The sequence below is a fragment of the Pyrus communis genome, chromosome 5 (genome assembly GCF_041283825.1).
Source record: "Pyrus communis isolate YQ-2024b chromosome 5, ASM4128382v1, whole genome shotgun sequence".
NCBI classification, from domain to species: domain Eukaryota; kingdom Viridiplantae; phylum Streptophyta; class Magnoliopsida; order Rosales; family Rosaceae; genus Pyrus; species Pyrus communis.
Genome location: NC_142569.1, coordinates 3,336,239 through 3,355,598, shown reverse-complemented (window position 1 = coordinate 3,355,598; position 19,360 = coordinate 3,336,239). Strand labels below are relative to the sequence as shown.

At 35.6% G+C, this 19,360-nt stretch overlaps 2 protein-coding genes and 2 pseudogenes across 3 annotated transcripts; 2 read left to right on the top strand and 2 right to left on the bottom strand.

Annotated features, from left to right (window-relative positions):
• The first annotated feature begins 712 nt into the window (after positions 1-712).
• On the top strand, positions 713-2,583 carry LOC137722680 (phospholipase A1-IIgamma-like). The gene is made up of 2 exons (XM_088693798.1): positions 713-1,680; positions 1,807-2,583. Exons 1-2 carry the CDS (start codon positions 1,069-1,071, stop codon positions 2,419-2,421), a joined length of 1,227 nt encoding a protein of 408 aa, XP_088549924.1. The 5' UTR covers positions 713-1,068; the 3' UTR covers positions 2,422-2,583.
• Positions 908-4,580, bottom strand: LOC137722856 (GDSL esterase/lipase At5g45910-like; annotated as a pseudogene). The gene is made up of 6 exons (XR_015962280.1): positions 4,296-4,580; positions 3,998-4,225; positions 3,687-3,835; positions 3,322-3,594; positions 2,961-3,130; positions 908-2,780 (listed from the first exon to the last, which is right to left on the bottom strand). The product of XR_015962280.1 is annotated as a GDSL esterase/lipase At5g45910-like (transcript).
• Positions 4,581-11,111: 6,531 nt separating this feature from the next.
• On the bottom strand, positions 11,112-13,422 carry LOC137727058 (GDSL esterase/lipase At1g28610-like). Its single transcript, XM_068465999.2, has 5 exons — positions 13,041-13,422; positions 12,699-12,929; positions 12,224-12,372; positions 11,879-12,155; positions 11,112-11,608 (listed from the first exon to the last, which is right to left on the bottom strand). Exons 1-5 carry the CDS (start codon positions 13,300-13,302, stop codon positions 11,376-11,378), a joined length of 1,152 nt encoding a protein of 383 aa, XP_068322100.2. The 5' UTR covers positions 13,303-13,422; the 3' UTR covers positions 11,112-11,375.
• Positions 13,423-17,688: 4,266 nt separating this feature from the next.
• LOC137722845 (phospholipase A1-IIgamma pseudogene) lies at positions 17,689-18,577 on the top strand (annotated as a pseudogene).
• Positions 18,578-19,360: the final 783 nt, after the last annotated feature.

The following is a 19,360-nucleotide window of genomic DNA, read 5'->3' as shown; positions in this document are numbered from 1 at the left end:
CAAACCAAAAAAACTCTCTCGCCTATCATGTACTTATATTTTTCTCATCACTTTGCCACTTTCCACTACTATATTGAAATTTTTGTGATATTGGAATTGTGATACATCATCATTTGAAACCATCCTTAATATCATATTGCGTATAACCATACTATAATAAGGTTTTCTTAGTTGTTTTCGATTGCCCCCACTAGAAGAAATTTCTAGCTCCATTCCTCCTAGTGTTTGAAATTTCAACCTTGTGTGCATAAACATGGGCCATGAACACCATGTAACCAATCTATTCCATTGGTCCTAAACAGAACATTATTTTGCTCCGAGCCTCAATAATATAGTTACAACTGCTGGCCCATACTGCTGATTAATTTCACTATCTTTTCTCTGTATGGGGACAGTTTGTTGAGTGTGAAGGGTCAAGGCAGATGGACAGTTGGTTGTTTCTTCTTAGTTCTTATCATCCAAAATGTATATACAAAATGTACAAGATTTGCCTTCTTCAACTTGCTGGCATCACACTCTTCCCAAATATGCACGTTTTCCTATTAGCAAAATCAAAAGTAATCATCTGATCTCTTTATGAGCCAAAAATAGAAAGAGAATAAATAAAAAAAATTGATGATCTTTTTCTTAATGTTAAGTAAACCCCAAATTTATTCAAGCTCGTGCCTGCATTGGCAAAAGATGCTTAGAAAACTAGGAAAACCAAGTTTTGAACTTAAAAGTTTTCCAACCACCAAATCTGTGGAGTAAACAGATTCTGCTTGTAAATTCCAAGCCAAGAATGGTGAAATTTCATCAGATTTGGCAATTGGCATATGCCTAATGTAATGTCTAAGAGATGCAATCACATTGCTTGCAGCAACAAAATAACAGATATATTTGTACTTCAAAATTTCCTATTCTTGCTGGGTTGAATTTAATATTCACTTTCTTTTGGACTATGAGACTACCACCACCACGAAAACGGATCAAACCCCAACATTTCAACTTTTCTAAGATTTCAAAACCTATCGTTCAAAATGCATTCAAGATTTTTTCGAGGATTTTAAGCTCATCCTCCTCACACGGATGCTTGGAGTGAAGAAAAAGATGGATAGCAGTCGTAGCATAGCCAAAAAATGGAAGCACCTAAGCGGCGAACACAACTGGGAGGGCCTATTGGTTCCTCTAGACATTGATCTCCGTCGATACATAATTCACTACGGAGAAATGGCTCAAGCTACTTATGATGCCTTCAACACAGAGAAGACATCAAAGTATGCAGGAAGCAGCAGATATGCCAGAAAGAACTTCTTCTCTAAAGTTGGTTTAGAGAAAGCAAACCCTTTTAAGTATAATGTGACCAAGTTTGTGTATGCGACGTCGCAGATTCAAGTCCCTGAGGCCTTCCTGATTAAGTCTTTGTCAAGGGAGTCTTGGTGCAAGGAATCAAACTGGATGGCGTATGTTGCTGTGGCGACAGATGAAGGGAAGGCTGCATTGGGCAGGAGAGACATTGTGATTGCTTGGAGAGGTACTGTGCAGTCCTTGGAGTGGGTTAATGACTTGCAATTTAATTTGGTTTCTGCGTCAAACATACTTAGCGAGGAAGGTGATCCAAAGGTGCACCAAGGTTGGTACTCCATCTATACTTCAGATGATTCACATTCGCCTTTCAACAAAACTAGTGCCAGACACCAGGTAAGATCACATTTGATTTGAATTACAGTCTGGCAACATAATATGCATGCCAAATTAGGTAAAATAATATTACACATAGATGAGATAATTTTTATTTTTAATGTTTTTTGGTTTTTATGCATCTAGGTCATTGAAGAAGTTAGGAGACTAGTAGAGCAATACAAGGATGAGGAAATTAGTATCACCATAACAGGGCACAGTTTGGGTGCAGCAATTGCCACGCTAAGTGCAATTGACATTGTTGCCAATGGACTTAACAGGCCGAAGGACCTGCCAAACAAAGCCTGCCCAGTTACAGCCATTTTGTTCGCAAGCCCTCGAGTTGGTAACTCAAACTTTGAGAAGGTCTTCTCCGGCTACAAAGATCTTCGAGCCTTACGCGTTCGTAATGCCTTAGATGTTGTCCCAAACTATCCAATTTTTTTTGGGTACTCAGACGTGGGAGAAGAGTTGGCAATCGACACACAAAAATCCAAGTACCTGAAGAGTCCTGGAGGAGTGGCGAGTTGGCATAACATGGAAGGGTACTTGCATGGAGTTGCAGGAACACAAGGGAGTAAAAGTGGGTTCAAGTTGGAAGTTAAGCGTGACATAGCACTGGTAAATAAAAGTGCTGATGCCTTGAAGGAGGAGTACCTTATACCGGCGTCTTGGCGTTGTGAGAAGAACAAGTGTATGACTCAACTGGAAGATGGTTCTTGGGTGCTTATGGACCATGAGGATGGTGATGATCAATTCTGAATGTTTTAGATTCTTGATTTCTTGGGTGGATTTATATTTCGAAGATATCAGTTTTATGTGTGTCTTGATTGTTTCTGTCACATGATAGATAAGTGGGGTGTTTATTTGAAATGTTGGTTGTCCTAAAACCTTGGAATATTTGAATTACGAAGGTTGAATTAATTCATTTGTCTAAAGCTAAAAATAAAATCAAAGTTATAGCATAAATTTGTGTCATTCATGAAATATCAAGAAAGAACGTATAGTTCAAGTGATTAAGAACATTTATTTTAAATCTGTACATTTGAAGCCATGTTCGATTCTCCCTTCCCTGAATATGATGTAAAAAAACAAAGGAAAAGTAAAATGGCCTTCAATTACGTTATATCCAAAATATATGCATAGGGTTATTATTCATTATAATTATAATTATACATTAACTTTTCATAAAAAAGGAATACATAATACACTTTTCTTTTGTTTTTGGCTGGGAGAGATGGCTTTAAGTAACTTGCTGATGCTAGTGGGGAGTAGTAAAATTACTAAAGTGGTCAGGATGGAACCCAAGGCAATGTAGCGATAGGCTGCTTCTGTTAAGTGAATTCCATCCCAACTTGCATACAAGTATGGATCTTTGCAGGTCATTGAGCCTGGTCCTCCACACGTGCTGAAATATTGAAATTGTAGGGTCCTCCCACTCCACAACAGGCCGTTAGAACACTTTTGAACCCTGCATATGTATATGTCAACAAAGTTACGTGTTAATATTAATTTATGAGTTATAATATAAATGGACAACATATTTATATTTAATATATAATATCAATATCAAAACATGTTTATAATATTGGCAGCTTGTAACACCACATGATATTGTGAGGAGCACACCAAATTTCTCGAAATGGTAGAGGTAAAACTAACCGTGATGGTGAGGCCATGATAAAAAGGCATGGCTCCACCATAGTAATCAGCATATATAATCCTTGCATGTGGGTGTTTTTCTCTGAGTTTCCTCAAGGATCGTTTGAGCTCATTGTTATGGTACTTGGAGAAAGCATTCAAGGCCTTCAAACATCCATTTCGATCATAAAAATATTTATTAGGGTTTTGAAATATTGTGAGGTACACAGTTGAGCACCCAATTGGCAAATTTCCAGGCACCACCAACTCCACTGCCCCTTCTTCTATCAATGCCTGCAACCACAACACACAAAAATGCTCATATAATTAACAAAATTAATTTAGTGAGAAATTTTTGTTCAAAAGTTGCTAATTTATATGCTTACATTTGTGGCATTAGAAACTGCCTCAACAAGAAGTGGGACTAAAGTTTTGACATGTCTAATGCACCAACCAGAAAAGAAAGGGTAATTGTAATCGTTTCCACCTCTCTCTCCCAGCTGAAGGAGTGCCTTCTTGAAGTAGATGTCACACTCTGTTAATTAAATGTGAGTTAATTTAAGAAAATTAGATTACAAATAGAATTATGGGTTAATGTAAGGTGTGTTTGATAACTATTTCACTTTCAGTGCAAATGAAATGGTTATCGAACGTGCTCATAGAACTATACTTTCTAATAGTCATTAAAATTACTTACCTTGTTTGATGTTGCAAAGTGAGGGCTTAAGCTTCTTAAACCAACCAAGCTGAGTGCTCAGGGAATCGTTTGTCCACAAACTAGATCCTATATTTCTTTGGTAAAAGAATTCCGGGGAAAGTGCAGTGGCTCCAGCAACAGCAAAGTTTACTCCATGATCACAATTATAATGTTGGCCATTATTTAGGGCAAGATAGGGCGGCAAATATGGTACCCGAAATGCCTCAGCTACAACCAATATATCAATTGTCACACACTTTTACTATATTGCCGTGCATAGTATGTATGGGTTACGTACCAGTGAAATCAACGACGAGTTGTCCATCAGAGCATCGGCCGGTTGCATGTTTGAAAAAGGTCTCTCCATAAGGGTGGTTTCCAATGGCTGGGAATGACAGAGCACCAGAGAGAAGGTAATTTCCGGTGTCACTAAGGGAGTCACCGAAGTTGAATATTGCCTTGTATGGTTGACTAGATAAAACAGTACACAAGGCCATGCACAAATAAAAAGCTAGGACTAGGACGGTAAGCAACTTCATGTTGTTGTGTTCAAGGTGAAGATTGAGTTGAAGATGGAAATGAGAGGTAAACTAATAATATTTGGCAATTCGATGGCTTAATTTTTTCGCGTTTTGTATAGTACACAAATAAGCTGGAATAATTAAATTAAAGATGGGACTAGATCAAATAAAACACTAACTAAATTAGTACTGTAGTGGTCTTAGGGGGATCAACATCAGCAAATAAGGTTGACAGCTGAGCTACCTTCCAACTAAACTTTGTTTTTTAACGTTGAGGTCAAATGGTAAAATATAGAGTCCCTCAGATATAAGTCCATGTAACACTTATTTCTTTGACAAAAATCCATCTCATTTTAAACATCCAAATAAAACCCAAATTTGAAGTAGACTGTCATGTAAACAATTAAATACCTATTATTTTCAAATTATTTACAATTGTGCCACAACACTCTAATTATGTTAATGAATTTAATTATCCACCATAATTGTGGGAAATAAGTGCCTTATTATTATAAAATTATCTACTTTATACTTCTCTTACCATCATATGTTTCATTTCGTTTATTTGTTTGACAATCATTGTAGGTAAATTATTTTGCATGTATGTATTAGGTACTTTGTTAAAATTATATATATGCGTGCAAATAATTTATCTATATTTTTATGTAAAATAATATGTAATTAATTAATTTTGAATCAATTGGCTAAAAACATTTATTTATTTTGTAGGTAAATTATTTTTCATGTGATAATACATATATACTAGCCACATTTTGTTATTATTATATAGAGTGTGCAATCAATCTACATTCTTTTATTTTGTAGGTAAATTATTTTGCATGTAGGTAAATTGTTATATATATATATATATGCAAAATATTGGTATTTAATTAATTTTGAATAAAAAATATTTATTTATTTTGTAGGTAAATTATTTTGCATGTATCATTACATAATTTACTAGGAACTTATATTGTTATTATATATATGTTGTGCAAAATAATTTATTTTATTTTATATTTAAAATATTGATAATTTTGAATAAAATAAATTTTTGATATTTGTAGGATATACTAATTTACTTGTTAGCATCATGTGAAAACAAATATATAAGGAACATTGGTATCATGTAAATTTTTGTTATTAAATGCATATGAATCATGACATTTAAATTTTTTTCCAAATCTCCATAAGGTATTTGAAGACATTTAATTGAATGAAATAATGTAAAATAAAATGTAGATAATAAGTGAGAGACCCAAAGTAAGTGTTATTAAGGGTAATATAGACATCAACAAATACAAATTTTGCCAAGTCAAACTTAATTATGGATATTGCTTAGTTGGAGCCTAGTCATTGGGTTTTTGTTAGAGAAACTTACCATGATGGGTTTTAGTTAAAGAAAATTGAATTCTAAGGGTTGTACTCATATTTTCAGTAAAATATATTACGTACACTAAATCAAGGAACCGACCAATGTAACAAAAGCTAGCTGACATGTTTTTGTGTAGTTGTTGAAATGTCATCATGTCATAGTGTTTCTCTCAAACACTCATGTTGCTAGCTAATGTGGGGAATATCCACGTAACTTACTGTTTATGTTAAATTATTGAGGAGTCGTTTGATAATATTTTTTGTTTTTACTGTTTTGAAATTGAAAACGAAAGTCTTGTTTAGTAACTACTTTCAATATTAAGTTTTCGAAAAAATGAACACTGAGAATTGCTTCATTGAGTTTTCAAAATTTATTATTGAGTTTTCACTTTTTAGTTTTCAAGTTTTCATTTTTTTATTTAAAATAATTACCAAACAAAATTTCAATTTTTTTTAAAAAATTAAAAATTAAAAACAAAATATTATCAAACGGCCCTTTAATTATCCAAAAAAAAAAAAAAAAAAACATGTTAATTGTCCTTAGTCGTTTCAATTACTTGGTCAACTCTGAAATGCTTCATAAAGTTATTTATCTCCACCAACTCTATCAATTCTTTTAAGAGAGAGGATTCTTACCAGATTCTCTAATCACATCCGTTCATCGTACATCATGCGGTCAGAAATTATTGTAAATTTTTTATTTAAAATTGAATATAACTAGATACTGTTTATATTCAATTTTAAATAAAAAATTTACAATGATTTCTGATCACACGATGTACAATGAACAGATGTGATTTAAGAATTCCCATGACCCTCACAAAGAGGATGCAGTGAGGATCCTCATGAAATTCTTCTTTAACACTAGGAAATGGAAAAGTATACTCAGTTGGAAGGTGCCCTTGGGTGCTGATGCACCATGAGGATGATGATCGATTCTAATTATATTTAAATTCTTGAGTGCTAGGGTGGGTTTGTATTTATAAGTTGATCAATTAATATTATATTTCTGATTGTTTTGTCTTAAACCGTGTAATACCAAAGAAAAGTGAAGTGGCTTGTAGGTTAAGCATGTAAGAAACTTTACTTGATATATGTGCAGTCAGATTTCTGTGTTCGGTTCTCCTTTTATTCATATCATTTCTAAAGAAAGCAAGGAAACTAAAGTGAAATGTCTTTCCTGTCCTACCAACGACATCAAAGATACTGTCGTTTGTGAAAGCGTCGTGTCATTTATCTCTTCACCACCAAACCTTCCACCAAGGACTTGTCAAAGTAAAACATACTACTAGTTAGTTTTTGCACCACCAAACCCTCCACCACCCAAGGACTCGTAGAAGTAAAACATACTACTAGTTAGTTTTTGCACCACCAAACCTTCCACCACCTTTGACTTTTAAACGTCAAACAGACCATGTGTGTGGTTAGCAAAGTACCAAACCCAGAAACGGAAATTGCACCACAACGAGAAACATGTCGTTGTGGTCCAGTCTCTAGAAACTTTTAAATGTGAAAGGAATGTTTTACAGAGTACTGGCTAATCTAGTTGTAGGTAGATAGTTAGATTAATTTTATACCTAAAAACAGGTTGTCGTCGAATTCTGTCTCTTGTGTTTAAAATACTCGTCACAACAATGCTGATTAATGTTTGCAACAAAGTGAGGGGTTAACCATTTATGTTAGTTATTTGATGACTCAAAAGCGAATACCATCCCAGTATGTGAGGGGTTAACCATCCCAGTTTGCTTCTGTTAAGTGAATACCATCCCAGTATGTGTCTATTAATGCTTTTTTCTTGCAGGGAATGCTGATATTGTCTCCTTTCTTGAAGCAAAATTTTGCCTTGTAAGGTTAACGTTGAACAGTAGTTGCTGAAATTACAGTGCATAAGGTCGACAGCATACATAAAAGGCTAGGATTTTATACATAAACAACATTATGTTAAACTGATTAGTGATGATCAAGGTGAAGATGAAGATGGGACGTCGGACGGCCAAATTAAGATGAACATACATGATTAAGACTTTTAATACAATTAACTAACGATGTGAAGTCTTTTTGTATATGTTTGAAGTCTTCGTTTAATCAAATATTAGCATATGTCCACACACAAATTGTGTGTAAAATTTTCTATTTTTGCTTTTAGAATTGAAGGAGAGAGGGAGAGAGGGAGAGAGTGAGAGAAGTTTTTATTTTTATTATTATTAATTTTTTAATTAGAGATGTTAAAATTATGTGTAAGTGAGGCTTAAACAAAAAACAGCAAAATTTTGTTTTGTAAAATTATATTACTGTCCTTAACCTTTTTGTTGTGATAGAAGACTCAATAGTTTTTTTACCTTCTTTTTATTGACAAAAAAGATTGGGAATTGTTATTAGCACTCCAAAAATCTCATTCTACACTCCAAATTTTTTATATTAGGAAAGAAAAATACACTTGTGAGGAGTGTATAATGAGATTTTTGAAGTGCAAATAACACTTCCCAAAAGATTCCATTAATATGTTTAGAAATTGAAGAAACATTGTTTATTTTGATATCAGTTAAATGGAAAGTTTGGAAGTCCGCGGGTATGTAGCTCAGATGGTAGAGCGCTCGCTTAGCATGCGAGAGGTACGGGGATCGATACCCCGCATCTCCATTCTATTTTTCTTTTTTCCTTTTTATTTCCTATCCTACCAACGACATCAAAGATATTATCGTTTGTGAAAGCGTCGTGTCGTTTATCTCTTCACCACCAAACCTTCCACCAAGGACTTGTCAAAGAAAAACATACTACTAGTTAGTTTTTGCACCACTAGACCTTCCACCGCCTTTGACTTTTAACCGTCAAACATACCATATGTGGTTAGCAAAGTACCAAACCAAGAAACGGAAATTGCACCACAATGAGAAACATGTCCTTGTGGTCCAGTCTTTGGAAATTTTTAAATGTGAAAGGAATGGGTTTTCAAGAGTACTGATTGATCTAGTTGTAGGTACATAACTGGATTAATTGTATACCTCATCGAATTCTGTTTCTTGTGTTTACAATACTCATCACGACAATGCTGATTAATGTTTGCAACAAAGTGAGGGGTTAACCATTTATGTTAGTTATTTGATGACTCAAAGGCGAAAACATGACATATTTAGTGTTTATACTTTCTTGATTTTGACTTTATATTTGGCCAATCTTCTTGTTGACATACCGATTAAATATTGACAGTGTAACATCTCTAATTGTCTAACGAAGTAACTAACCATCATATAAGGTAAAGGGGTGTGGTAAAATGGCCATGGATGACTCTCTTTTAAATTTTGGAAGAAATCTCAAAGTTAAAATGTCTCGTTCTTTATTTATCAAAACAATAATGATTATAGGATAAAAGCAAAGTAGCTGATCAAATACAAGCTATATGGGTTTGGTAAATTGGCCATGGATCAAGCCCTTGGTAATGTAGCGATAGCTGCTTCTGTGAAGTGAATACCATCCCAGTTTGCGTATGATCTCTACAGGCTGCCGATCCAATTGGGGGTTTGCAACAAAGTCAATGCGGCTAAACACCCAATTGGCAAGTTTCTAGGCACCACCAACTTCACTGCCCCTTCTTCTATCAATGCCTGACACAAGGCCCCACGATTAATTAGGTGACAAAGTTTTGTGTACAATGGCTTTTAATGACTAATATATAATATAAAAATATTAATATTAGACGCTTACACGTATGTAAGTAACTGTAAATTATTAGATGCTATTATCAAACTCTCATGTGTGTGTATGAATGTAATTGTAAGTTGTTGATGCATGAGGTAGCAAATTATATATATATACACACACACATGATGATATTATTGAGCTAAGATGTCAGGGGCAATTTGGCGCATGCATGGATGAATGTGACCGCTGATGTAACGTACACCGGCGGCCTTAGTTGTTGCTTCGCACCATACTGAAGCTTTGAGTTGTCATTATAATACATTTCTAGCCACGTGCTTATGATGCTTTTTTGCAGTTGGAGCTTTAAATATTATAGACGTCCTCAACTAGACATTTTTTCTGAATTTCTAGTGGCGGTGCTGATTTGAGGAAAATTGCAATTAAAATAATACTGGTGATGGTCCTATGAGCTATGAGCAGGAGCACAAGTTCCCTCGTTACGCTACTACGTACGTACACAAAACCAAAAATGGCTTTTAATATCAAATGTGGTATGGTAGGATTATACTTTAAACTATATAGCATATATATAGGTGTATTATTTTCTATATTTTCATGTCAATTATTCTAAATTTTGTTAAGAAAGTGAATTATAAAGAGCTTTAGTATTTTCCTTTTCTCAATTTTAGCCAATCTACACACTTAGGATGTTTATTTTATGATAAATTGACTTTCCGAAGAACTAGAGAAGGAAGCTAAGAGGTTGAAGGTCATTGTGTCTAAATTTCATAATTTTTCATGTAGTAAAACGTTCCAATTTTGCAAATCAATCCCGCGTAAGTTACATTCTTATGAGAACTGCACATATATGGGAGAGTGAAGATTTGAAGGGTTTTCCAATTTTTCCTAGCAACGTAAGCTGTGATTTCACCATAAAACTAATTAACAATAAGAAAAGTAGCCCAATTACCATGCAAGATCCCTCATTTCTCCAATGTGATATTCATATTCTCAATAGGTGCCCTCATGTGTGGCTAATTTTCAAGCTTAGCACGTGGACAACACAAATTGAGTGACGTGAAACATGTGTGCCCGTTGGGCTTTACACAATGAAGCTCTGATACTATGACAAAGTTAAGGTTCTACCATAAAACCAATTGGCAATAGGGGAAGTAGCCCAATTACTTATATGCACATGCAAGGTCATTCATTTCCCTTATGTGTTATTCATATTGTCAACAACATATGCTTCAAAACATAAGAGATAAGAGCTACAAGTTTCCTATTTTTCAAAATTGTCCAAAAGCTAAACCGACCCCAAATCATGCGTGCAAAGTGGCTGATGTGTTTCTCTAGCCAAAAAGGATTCTTTCCTAATTTGTCATTTTAACTATTTAGGATTTTGTTTTGTTTTAGAAAAATTTCTACCACACCCTTAAAAATTTTTCCAATATAAATAGAATATCCTAAAGTCTCTCTAAAATATAACACCATACGATGTGTACACAAGCTATATTTCTTGTGTATGCCAAATTGGGACATGGAGCCATGGGGGCTCTAATAATTCAGCAGGTCGATCATATTAATGAAATGGACCTTTTTATTTCTTTTTTTTTTTTCATTTTTTTTACATGATACAAGTAGCACATGTAGAGCGAGATTTGATGACATAGTTGCTGGTGCAAAGCCAAACACAATTAACTTCTTGAAGCATAAGCCTCTTAAAATTATTGATGCAACTTAAGTAGACTAAGTGACATCAATAAATGGCACAAGATAATTCCTTAAATGGCACAAGATAATTCCTTGTGTGATATAAATGGGAAAATAAATCGGAGGCCAAGTCACAGTTGTGACACACAGGAAGTACTAATGTGGGGAATGCTATAATTTCCATATAATAAGGCCTTGGTTATCCACCGGTTTGCTGCTTCAGTACAGTGCAGACCGTCCCAGTTGATAGACTCTTCAGGGTTTGCACAAGCACTTGCCCCTGGAAGACCACATTGTGCTGATGAGTTGTAATTGTATGTCCCCCCTCCTCCACAGCATGCTTTGGTTGCTTCCCAAGTAAATCCTGCAGTGACGTGAATCCGATGATTTATGAAAACTGAGAGGTTCAACATTTGAAACACTTCCAAACTTCATGTACCTTTAACAATAATCGTAAAAATTAATTAAAAACATTAAGGCTATTTGATGATCATTTCGTTTTTTTTTTTTTTTTTTATTAAAAAAAATTGAAAACTTGCGGCCATTACTTTTAGTTTTTAGTTTGTTTTTAAATTTTTTAACGAAAACTAAAAAATAAAATGATTAGTAAATGAGTGCTAGAGAGATGTTGTACCAAATTGTTTTGGAGACTGATACAGTTGTAACGTAGCACTGTAAACATCTCCATAAATGATGTTAGCATGAGGATGAAGGCTTCGAATCTGACTTAGCTTTATCTGAAGCTGCTCATTGTGATACTCAGAAAACTTGTTTAACCAAGTAAGACAACCAGTTGAAGGATCATATTCACTCTCATCTGAACCCTCATAGAATGTAAGATAAGCAGGGAGGCAACCAATTGGAAAGTTGCCTGGTACCAAAAGTGTTGATGCCCCATGCTCAATCAACTCCTGCAGAGCAATGCAACCATAAAAATTAAATCATAGAAGCCTACAATTTATATGATTTCAACTCTTACATTGATAGCTGAAGCCATTGCTTCTATCACTACTGGAACAAATGTTCGAACAATTTGAAAACTGTCTCCTGCAAACAACGCATGGGTGTAATCGTTGCCTCCAATCGGTCCCATAAGAACTAGAGAACTTGAGAGGAGATCCCTGCAGTCTGCAAATCAAAGATTAAAAAAAAGAGAGTAACTGATCAGTCACATCCAAGATGAAACGTTCACATTCAGGCCCCAAGTACAATTATTAATTGGAGTTGTTATTTATGTGGTAAATGGGGACAAGAAACAACTTGAAATTGTAAATTTGCATTTTAACACAATCATTGAAACTTACTTAGAAAGAAAAACTAGTTAAAATTTACTGCACCATAATTGTAGCAAAAAGTTTACTCTACAATTCTAAACGATAGAAATGTCGTTTAGTGTTAAAGTTAGAGAAATTAGACACATAATCTAAATGCTCATAAAAAGTTTGGTAATTGACCTGAAGTTGTATTGCATAAAGGTGATAACATTCCTTTGAACCAATCCAATTGAATTCTTAGAGAGAAGTTTGTAAATTCATTATAATGTCCCATTTGTTCAAGAAAGTCAGTGTCAAGTGCAGTGGCTCCTACTACTGCAAAATTCACACCCTCTTCAAAGTTGCGCACAGTTTCATTGACGTTCAGGATTTCAAAATAAGGTCGCACAAGAGGAAGTCCCAGAGATTCAGCTGCAAAAGATGAAGCCAAAAAGAACCTGATTATTTGTTAAATGAAAAAAATATGATTAGCATGGCTTTTTAATGGTATGAGATATAGATAAGTGGATGTATTGCACATGCCAATGAAGTCTATGATTAAACGACCGTCGCAGCAGCGGCCGGTGGGGTGATGAAAGAAGTCCTCCCCATATGGAGGGAAGAAGAAGTGGAAAGGCTCGTCATGGTGGTCAAGGGCGTTGAGGTATGAGTTGCCTGTATCAGCAATTGAATCCCCAAAGCCAATGATTGAAGTGTAGCAACCAAGCGCACGTGGGATGATCACAACTGTTCCGACGAGGAGGAGGACGTTCATGGTCAAACTTGCCCGAATATACCAAGCCATGGATCTCTCTCTATCTCCTACTCTCACTTACACGCAGCTTCAGTTATGTATATATATTAATATACAAATTGTGTGTGTGTGTGAATAAGTACACGTATTCCAAGTAGTCAAGCGCCATATGGTAACAATAAATTCGCGTCTCAATTAAATGCATGCATGAAAAACTACAGAACCCAAGTAGTCAAGCGCAGCTTGCAACTGTAAGTCTATGCGAGGAGATAGCTGCCTTCCAACTACAAGTCTATTAGAGGAATTCTATATACTGATATCCCTTTATTTGCTTATTAACCCCCACGTGCGTCAATTTCTACAGTTCGGAAACAACTGCCTGCTCTAAAAAATTGGCATCAAACAAAGGAATTTTACCATTGTCTAAGCTGGACATTTACCCTCATCTATGCAAACGGCCAACAATTTGTTACCATCGGCTAAATGGCGACTTGAAGGTTACCATTGTTTTAGTCATCTGCTTGCCTAAATTTCAGCCATTCGTATAGGAGTTAACGTAAACCTTCTATCGCCCAAAATTGAGCAGTAATCAATAAATTGTGCCAAAATAATGATATTTTGTGGAGAAAAAAGAAGTACCTAATTAAAAACAAAGCAGTTATTAAGAAGGATTTGAAACTCAGTGGTGGTTTATGGCTGAGAAAGCCAGTGATCGGAAAAATCTCCGGTGCAAGAGTGGACACGACGCGGGGTAAACAAGTTTTCTTTTTATTCTATTGAAATAAGCTTCAACTTTCCGCCTCGAATATGAGGATTGGGGAGAGACTCTCTCATGTTATCCTAGGACCCAATTATGTTAATTTTTTTTTTCCAGTAAATTATATCTTTTACAGTTTTACTCATGGGTCAGTTTGAATCTCTGCAAATTCTTTTGCTGGACACGTTATTTTACAAGTTTGCTGCCTTCTGTTGAATGTTGAACCAGAAAACTGAGTGAGTTTGGAGAATTAGTGAACAATAAATCAAGCCCAAACATACAAAATGGAAAAATTAGTAAAACAATTCATATGAATGCATACCAAAGCCAAACCTTTCAACAAAAGCATCCCAAAATCATCTCCTGAAAAACAAGAACCAAATGAAACACTTCGTCAATAAAGTTAAACCAAATCAAGCATCCAATTCAGACTTAATTTAGTTTATCTCTTTCCAAGAAACTAAACACACCCTGGAAAAAAAATGGGTGTCTGAAACCCTAAATAAATAAAACTGCAACCAAATTAGAAAAAGAATTAAGAAAATTTCACTTTTTAAGCTATGCTCGTTTTTGACGGAGGAGCCAGAGAAGATGCTAATATTTTCACATTATCACACATTATCACAAGGGTTCATTAGTTGAAAAATCATGATTTCTAAACATAAACCCACATACAATTAAACATCCAACAAAAACCCAAAAGTCAAATAAACTGCTACATAAGTGTCACATTCCGGCCCGGGGCGGATCACTTCCCATGCCCGCTCCACCACCGTAGCATGATATTGTCCGCTTTGGGCTTACCATTCCCTCACGGTTTTGTTTTTGGGAATTCACGAGCAACTTCCCAGTGGGTCACCCATCATGGGATTGCTCTCGCGCTACTCGTTTAACTTCGGAGTTCCCATGGAATCCGAAGCCAGTGAGCTTCCAAAAGGCCTCGTGCTAGGTAGAGATGAGAATATACATATAAGGATCACTCCTCTGGGCGATGTGGGATCTTACAATCCACCCCCCTCAAGGGCCCGACGTCCTCGTCGGCACACCACGGCCAGGGTTAGGCTCTGATACCAACTTGTCACATCCCCGCCCAGGGTGGATCACTTCCCGAACCCGCTCCACCACCGTAGGACGATTTTGTCATCTTTGGGCTTACCATTCCCTTAGGGTTTTGTTTTTGGGAACTCACGAGCAACTTCCCAATGGGTCACCCATCATGGGATTGCTCTAGCCCCCTTCTCGCTTAACTTCGGAGTTCCTACAGAACCCGAAGCCAGTGAGCTTCCAAAAAGCCTCGTGCTAGGTAGGGATGTGAATATACATATAAGGATCACTCCTCTGGGCGATGTGGGATGTCACATAAGAATATAAGTACCTTACTAATACAAATTATTTACAATTTTTGCCACAACCCACACTTGTAAATTAACTTCAATCAAGGGCCTTAAAATCTAATTAATCATCCTGACGTTTTTTCTATTTATTTATTTTTAACTTCTACAACAATCTAGTGCATTACTTTAAATAATGACTACATTATTATCCGGTGTAATTATTCTCCCTATATATAATAGTTAAACGTCCCTACTTTACCTGTATAAATAATATCGCCCCATTGCCTGTAATTTACCTACATTATATAAACAAAATATTCTCATATTTCTTTTGGCAATTTATCTGTGATATATGCAAATAATATTCTCATGTTTTGTTGGCATTTTCCCTATATTATGCAAGTAGGTAAATTAATATAATAGTAGGTAAAATATGCAAGTAGGTAAATTTCAATGATAGTAGGTAAATTATGCACACGTAATTTACCTACATTTTTTATGTAAATCAAATATCTAGACTGTATATGTGAATAATTTACCTATAGTTGGTTCTTTTCTTTTTCTTTGTCCTAAAATTAATTTACCTGCAATTTTTATCTCCTTTAATTTATATATTTTCACTTTGACAACAATTTTTTTTATATATATTTTGAAGTACAATAATTTACATATATATAATATGGACACGTTGTAATGGTAAATTGGAATTCGAGAGCTAAACTAACCAACAAATCCCTACATTTATATGCAAAATATTATTTTTGTAAAATCATTAATTCTCCCTTACAATTTGCATAGAATTAATTGTGTACATTAAACATTCAATAAGGGTGTTTTAGGCATTCAAAAATTTTTAAATGGATAAAGTCAAACATAATTAATGAATTTGCTTATGTGAAGTCTAGTCAATGGGGTTTTATTTGAGCAAAAAATTTACATCGGGTTTTATGTGGAGAAAATTGAGTTTCATGGGCTAAAGTCATATTTTCAGTTATCACAATAAAGCATTGAAGAGTCCAAGTGTGGCAACTGTAAATCATACAGCAAACTCCACAGCCAAGTGAGTTCGCATCATGCTCCTGTGATGGGCCTATACTAGGCTTCTGCTGAAGAAAGTGAAACCGTTTATTACTGTCTCTTTGTCCTCCATGCCTATGCTTGTGTTCAACAAACTCGAGTGTGTAGACGCATGAATGTTGGTCCATTATTTTGGAAAAATTGATGCTATTAATAAAACTTACCATTATCCATTCGGATTTTTTGTATTTTGGAATTGAATTGTCGTTGGACAAAAGCAAAAAAAGAACTTAAGAATTCCTTGTGTTTCGTTTTTATGGCGCATGAGGAACACTCATGTATATCATGAAAAGTCGTCGACAATGGTCAAAAAACAAAGTACTCCAGTAAGAGAAGTGGTTATGTGAGGTCCCCAAATGTCACATTAATGTATAAGGGAGAAGGGACTAAGAGAACTAGAAATAGATCACTCGTCACAAATAGAAGTCGTGTTTGTTTAGCCAAAGGGCAAATATTGCGTACTTTATTATGAGATTAAGGAAGCTTTAATAAAGTTCTAGATAAGAATTTCAAACGACTAGAAGAAATGTGGCCAAACGATGATGCAAAAAATCGGAAGAAATGATAACAAGATTACGAGATGGCTTATTTTTGGGATGGGACTGTTTAGTGGCCAACACCACAAGATAGTAGAGGCCTCCATGTTGTTTATCCAAACCAATCATCTTCTTCGTAACTAAGAGCATCTCCAAAGGATATGTCAAATATAGTATGTCAAAATTTTATTTGATGGCTGATGTGGCAAATTGAATACAAGTGGTAAATCTTCTTATTTTCTAATGGATCTGTCAAATATTTATTTTATTATTTTATTGGGCCTAGAGTTACGTTAACTATTAAAAATTAATCAAAAATAGTTTTAATTTGTATTATATTGGTTGTTAATGGGACCCATGCATTAAAAAATAAATTAAATATATTTGACTTCTTCTTTGTTTGCTGTAAAAAAAGGCAGCTAGAAAGCAAGAAGTCAAATGACTCACATGCCACATCATATTTGGCATATCCGTTGGAAAACACTTGAATGTCTTTTAATCTTATTTGACATATTTAACATCTCCTTGGAGATGGTCTAAGTCATCCAAAATACGTCAATATGGAAAAAAAAACGTTGGTTTAGAGAAAGAACTTCTCCTCTAAAGTTGGTTTAGAGAAGGGCAACCCTTTTAAGTATAATGTGACCAAGTTTGTGTATGCGACGTCGCAGATTCAAGTCGCTGAGGCCTTCCTGATTATGTCTTTGTCAAGGGAGTCTTGGTGCAAGGCATCAAACTGGATGGCGTATGCTGCTGTGGCGACAGATGAAGGAAAGGCTGCATTGGGCAGGAGAGACATTGTGATTGCTTGGAGAGGCACTGTGCAGTCCTTGGAGTGGGTTAATAACTTGCAATTTAATTTGGTTTCTTCGTCAAACATACTAGGCGAGGAAGGTGATCCAAAGGTGCACCAAGGTTGGTACTCCATCTATACTTCAGATGATTCACATTCGCCTTTCAACAAAACTAGTGCCAGACACCAGATAAGATCGCATTTGATTTGAATTACAGTCTGGCAACATAATACGCATGCCAAATTAGGTAAGATAATATTACACATAGATGAGATAATTTTTATTTTTAGTGTTTTTTTGGTTTTTATGCATCTAGGTCATTGAAGAAGTTAGGAGACTAGTAGAGCAATACAAGGATGAGGAAATTAGTATCACCATAACAGGGCACGGTTTGGGTGCAGCAATTGCCACGCTAAGTGCAATTGACATTGTTGCCAATGGACTTAACAGGCCAAAGGACCTGCCAAACAAAGCCTGCCCAGCTACAGCCATTTTGTTCGCAAGCCCTCGAGTTGGAAACTCAAACTTTGAGAAGGTCTTCTCCGGCTACAAAGATCTTCGAGCCTTGCACGTTCATAATACCTTAGATGTTGTCACAAACTATCCAATTTTTTTTTGGGTACTCCGACGTGGGATAAGAGTTGGCAATCGACACACAAAAATCCAAGTACCTGAAGAGTCCTGGACGAGTGGCGAGTTGGCATAACGTGGAAGGGTACTTGCTAATAGTCATTAAAATTACTTACCTTGTTTGATGTTGCAAAGTGAGGGCTTAGGCTTCTTAAACCAACAAGCTGAGTGCTCAGGGAATCATTTGTCCACAAACTAGATCCTATATTTCTATGGTAAAAGAATTCCGGGGAAAGTGCAGTGGCTCCAGCAACAGCAAAGTTTACTCCATGATCACAATTATAATGTTGGCCATTATTTAGGGCAAGATAGGGCGGCAAATATGGTACCCGAAATGCCTCAGCTACAACCAATATATCAATTGTCACATACTTTTACTATATTGCCATGCATAGTATGTATGGGTTACGTACCAGTAAAATCAACGATGAGTTGTCCATCAGAGCATCGGCTGGTTGCATGTTTGAAAAAGGTCTCTCCATAAGGGAGTTTTCCGGTGGCTGGGAATGACGGAGTACCAGAGAGAAGGTAAGTTCCGATGTCACTAAGGGAGTCACCGAAGTTGAATATTGCCTTGTATGGTTGGCTAGATAAAACAGTACACAAGGCCATGCACAAATAAAAAGCTAGGACTAGGACGGTAAGCAACTTCATGTTGTTGTGTTCAAGGTGAAGATTGAGTTGAAGATGGAAATGAGAGGTAAACTAATAATACTTGGCAATTCGATGGCTTAATTTGTTCGCGTTTTATATAGTACACAAATAAGCTGGAATAATTAAATTAAAGATGGGACTAGAACAAATTAATTAATTAACTAAATTAGTACTGTAGTGGTCTTAGGGGGATCAACATCAGCAAATAAGGTTGACAGCTGAACTACCTTCCAACTAAACTTTGTTTTTTAACGGTGAGGTCAAACGGTAAAATATATTACGTACACTAAATCAAGGAACCGACCAATGTAACAAAAGCTAGCAGAC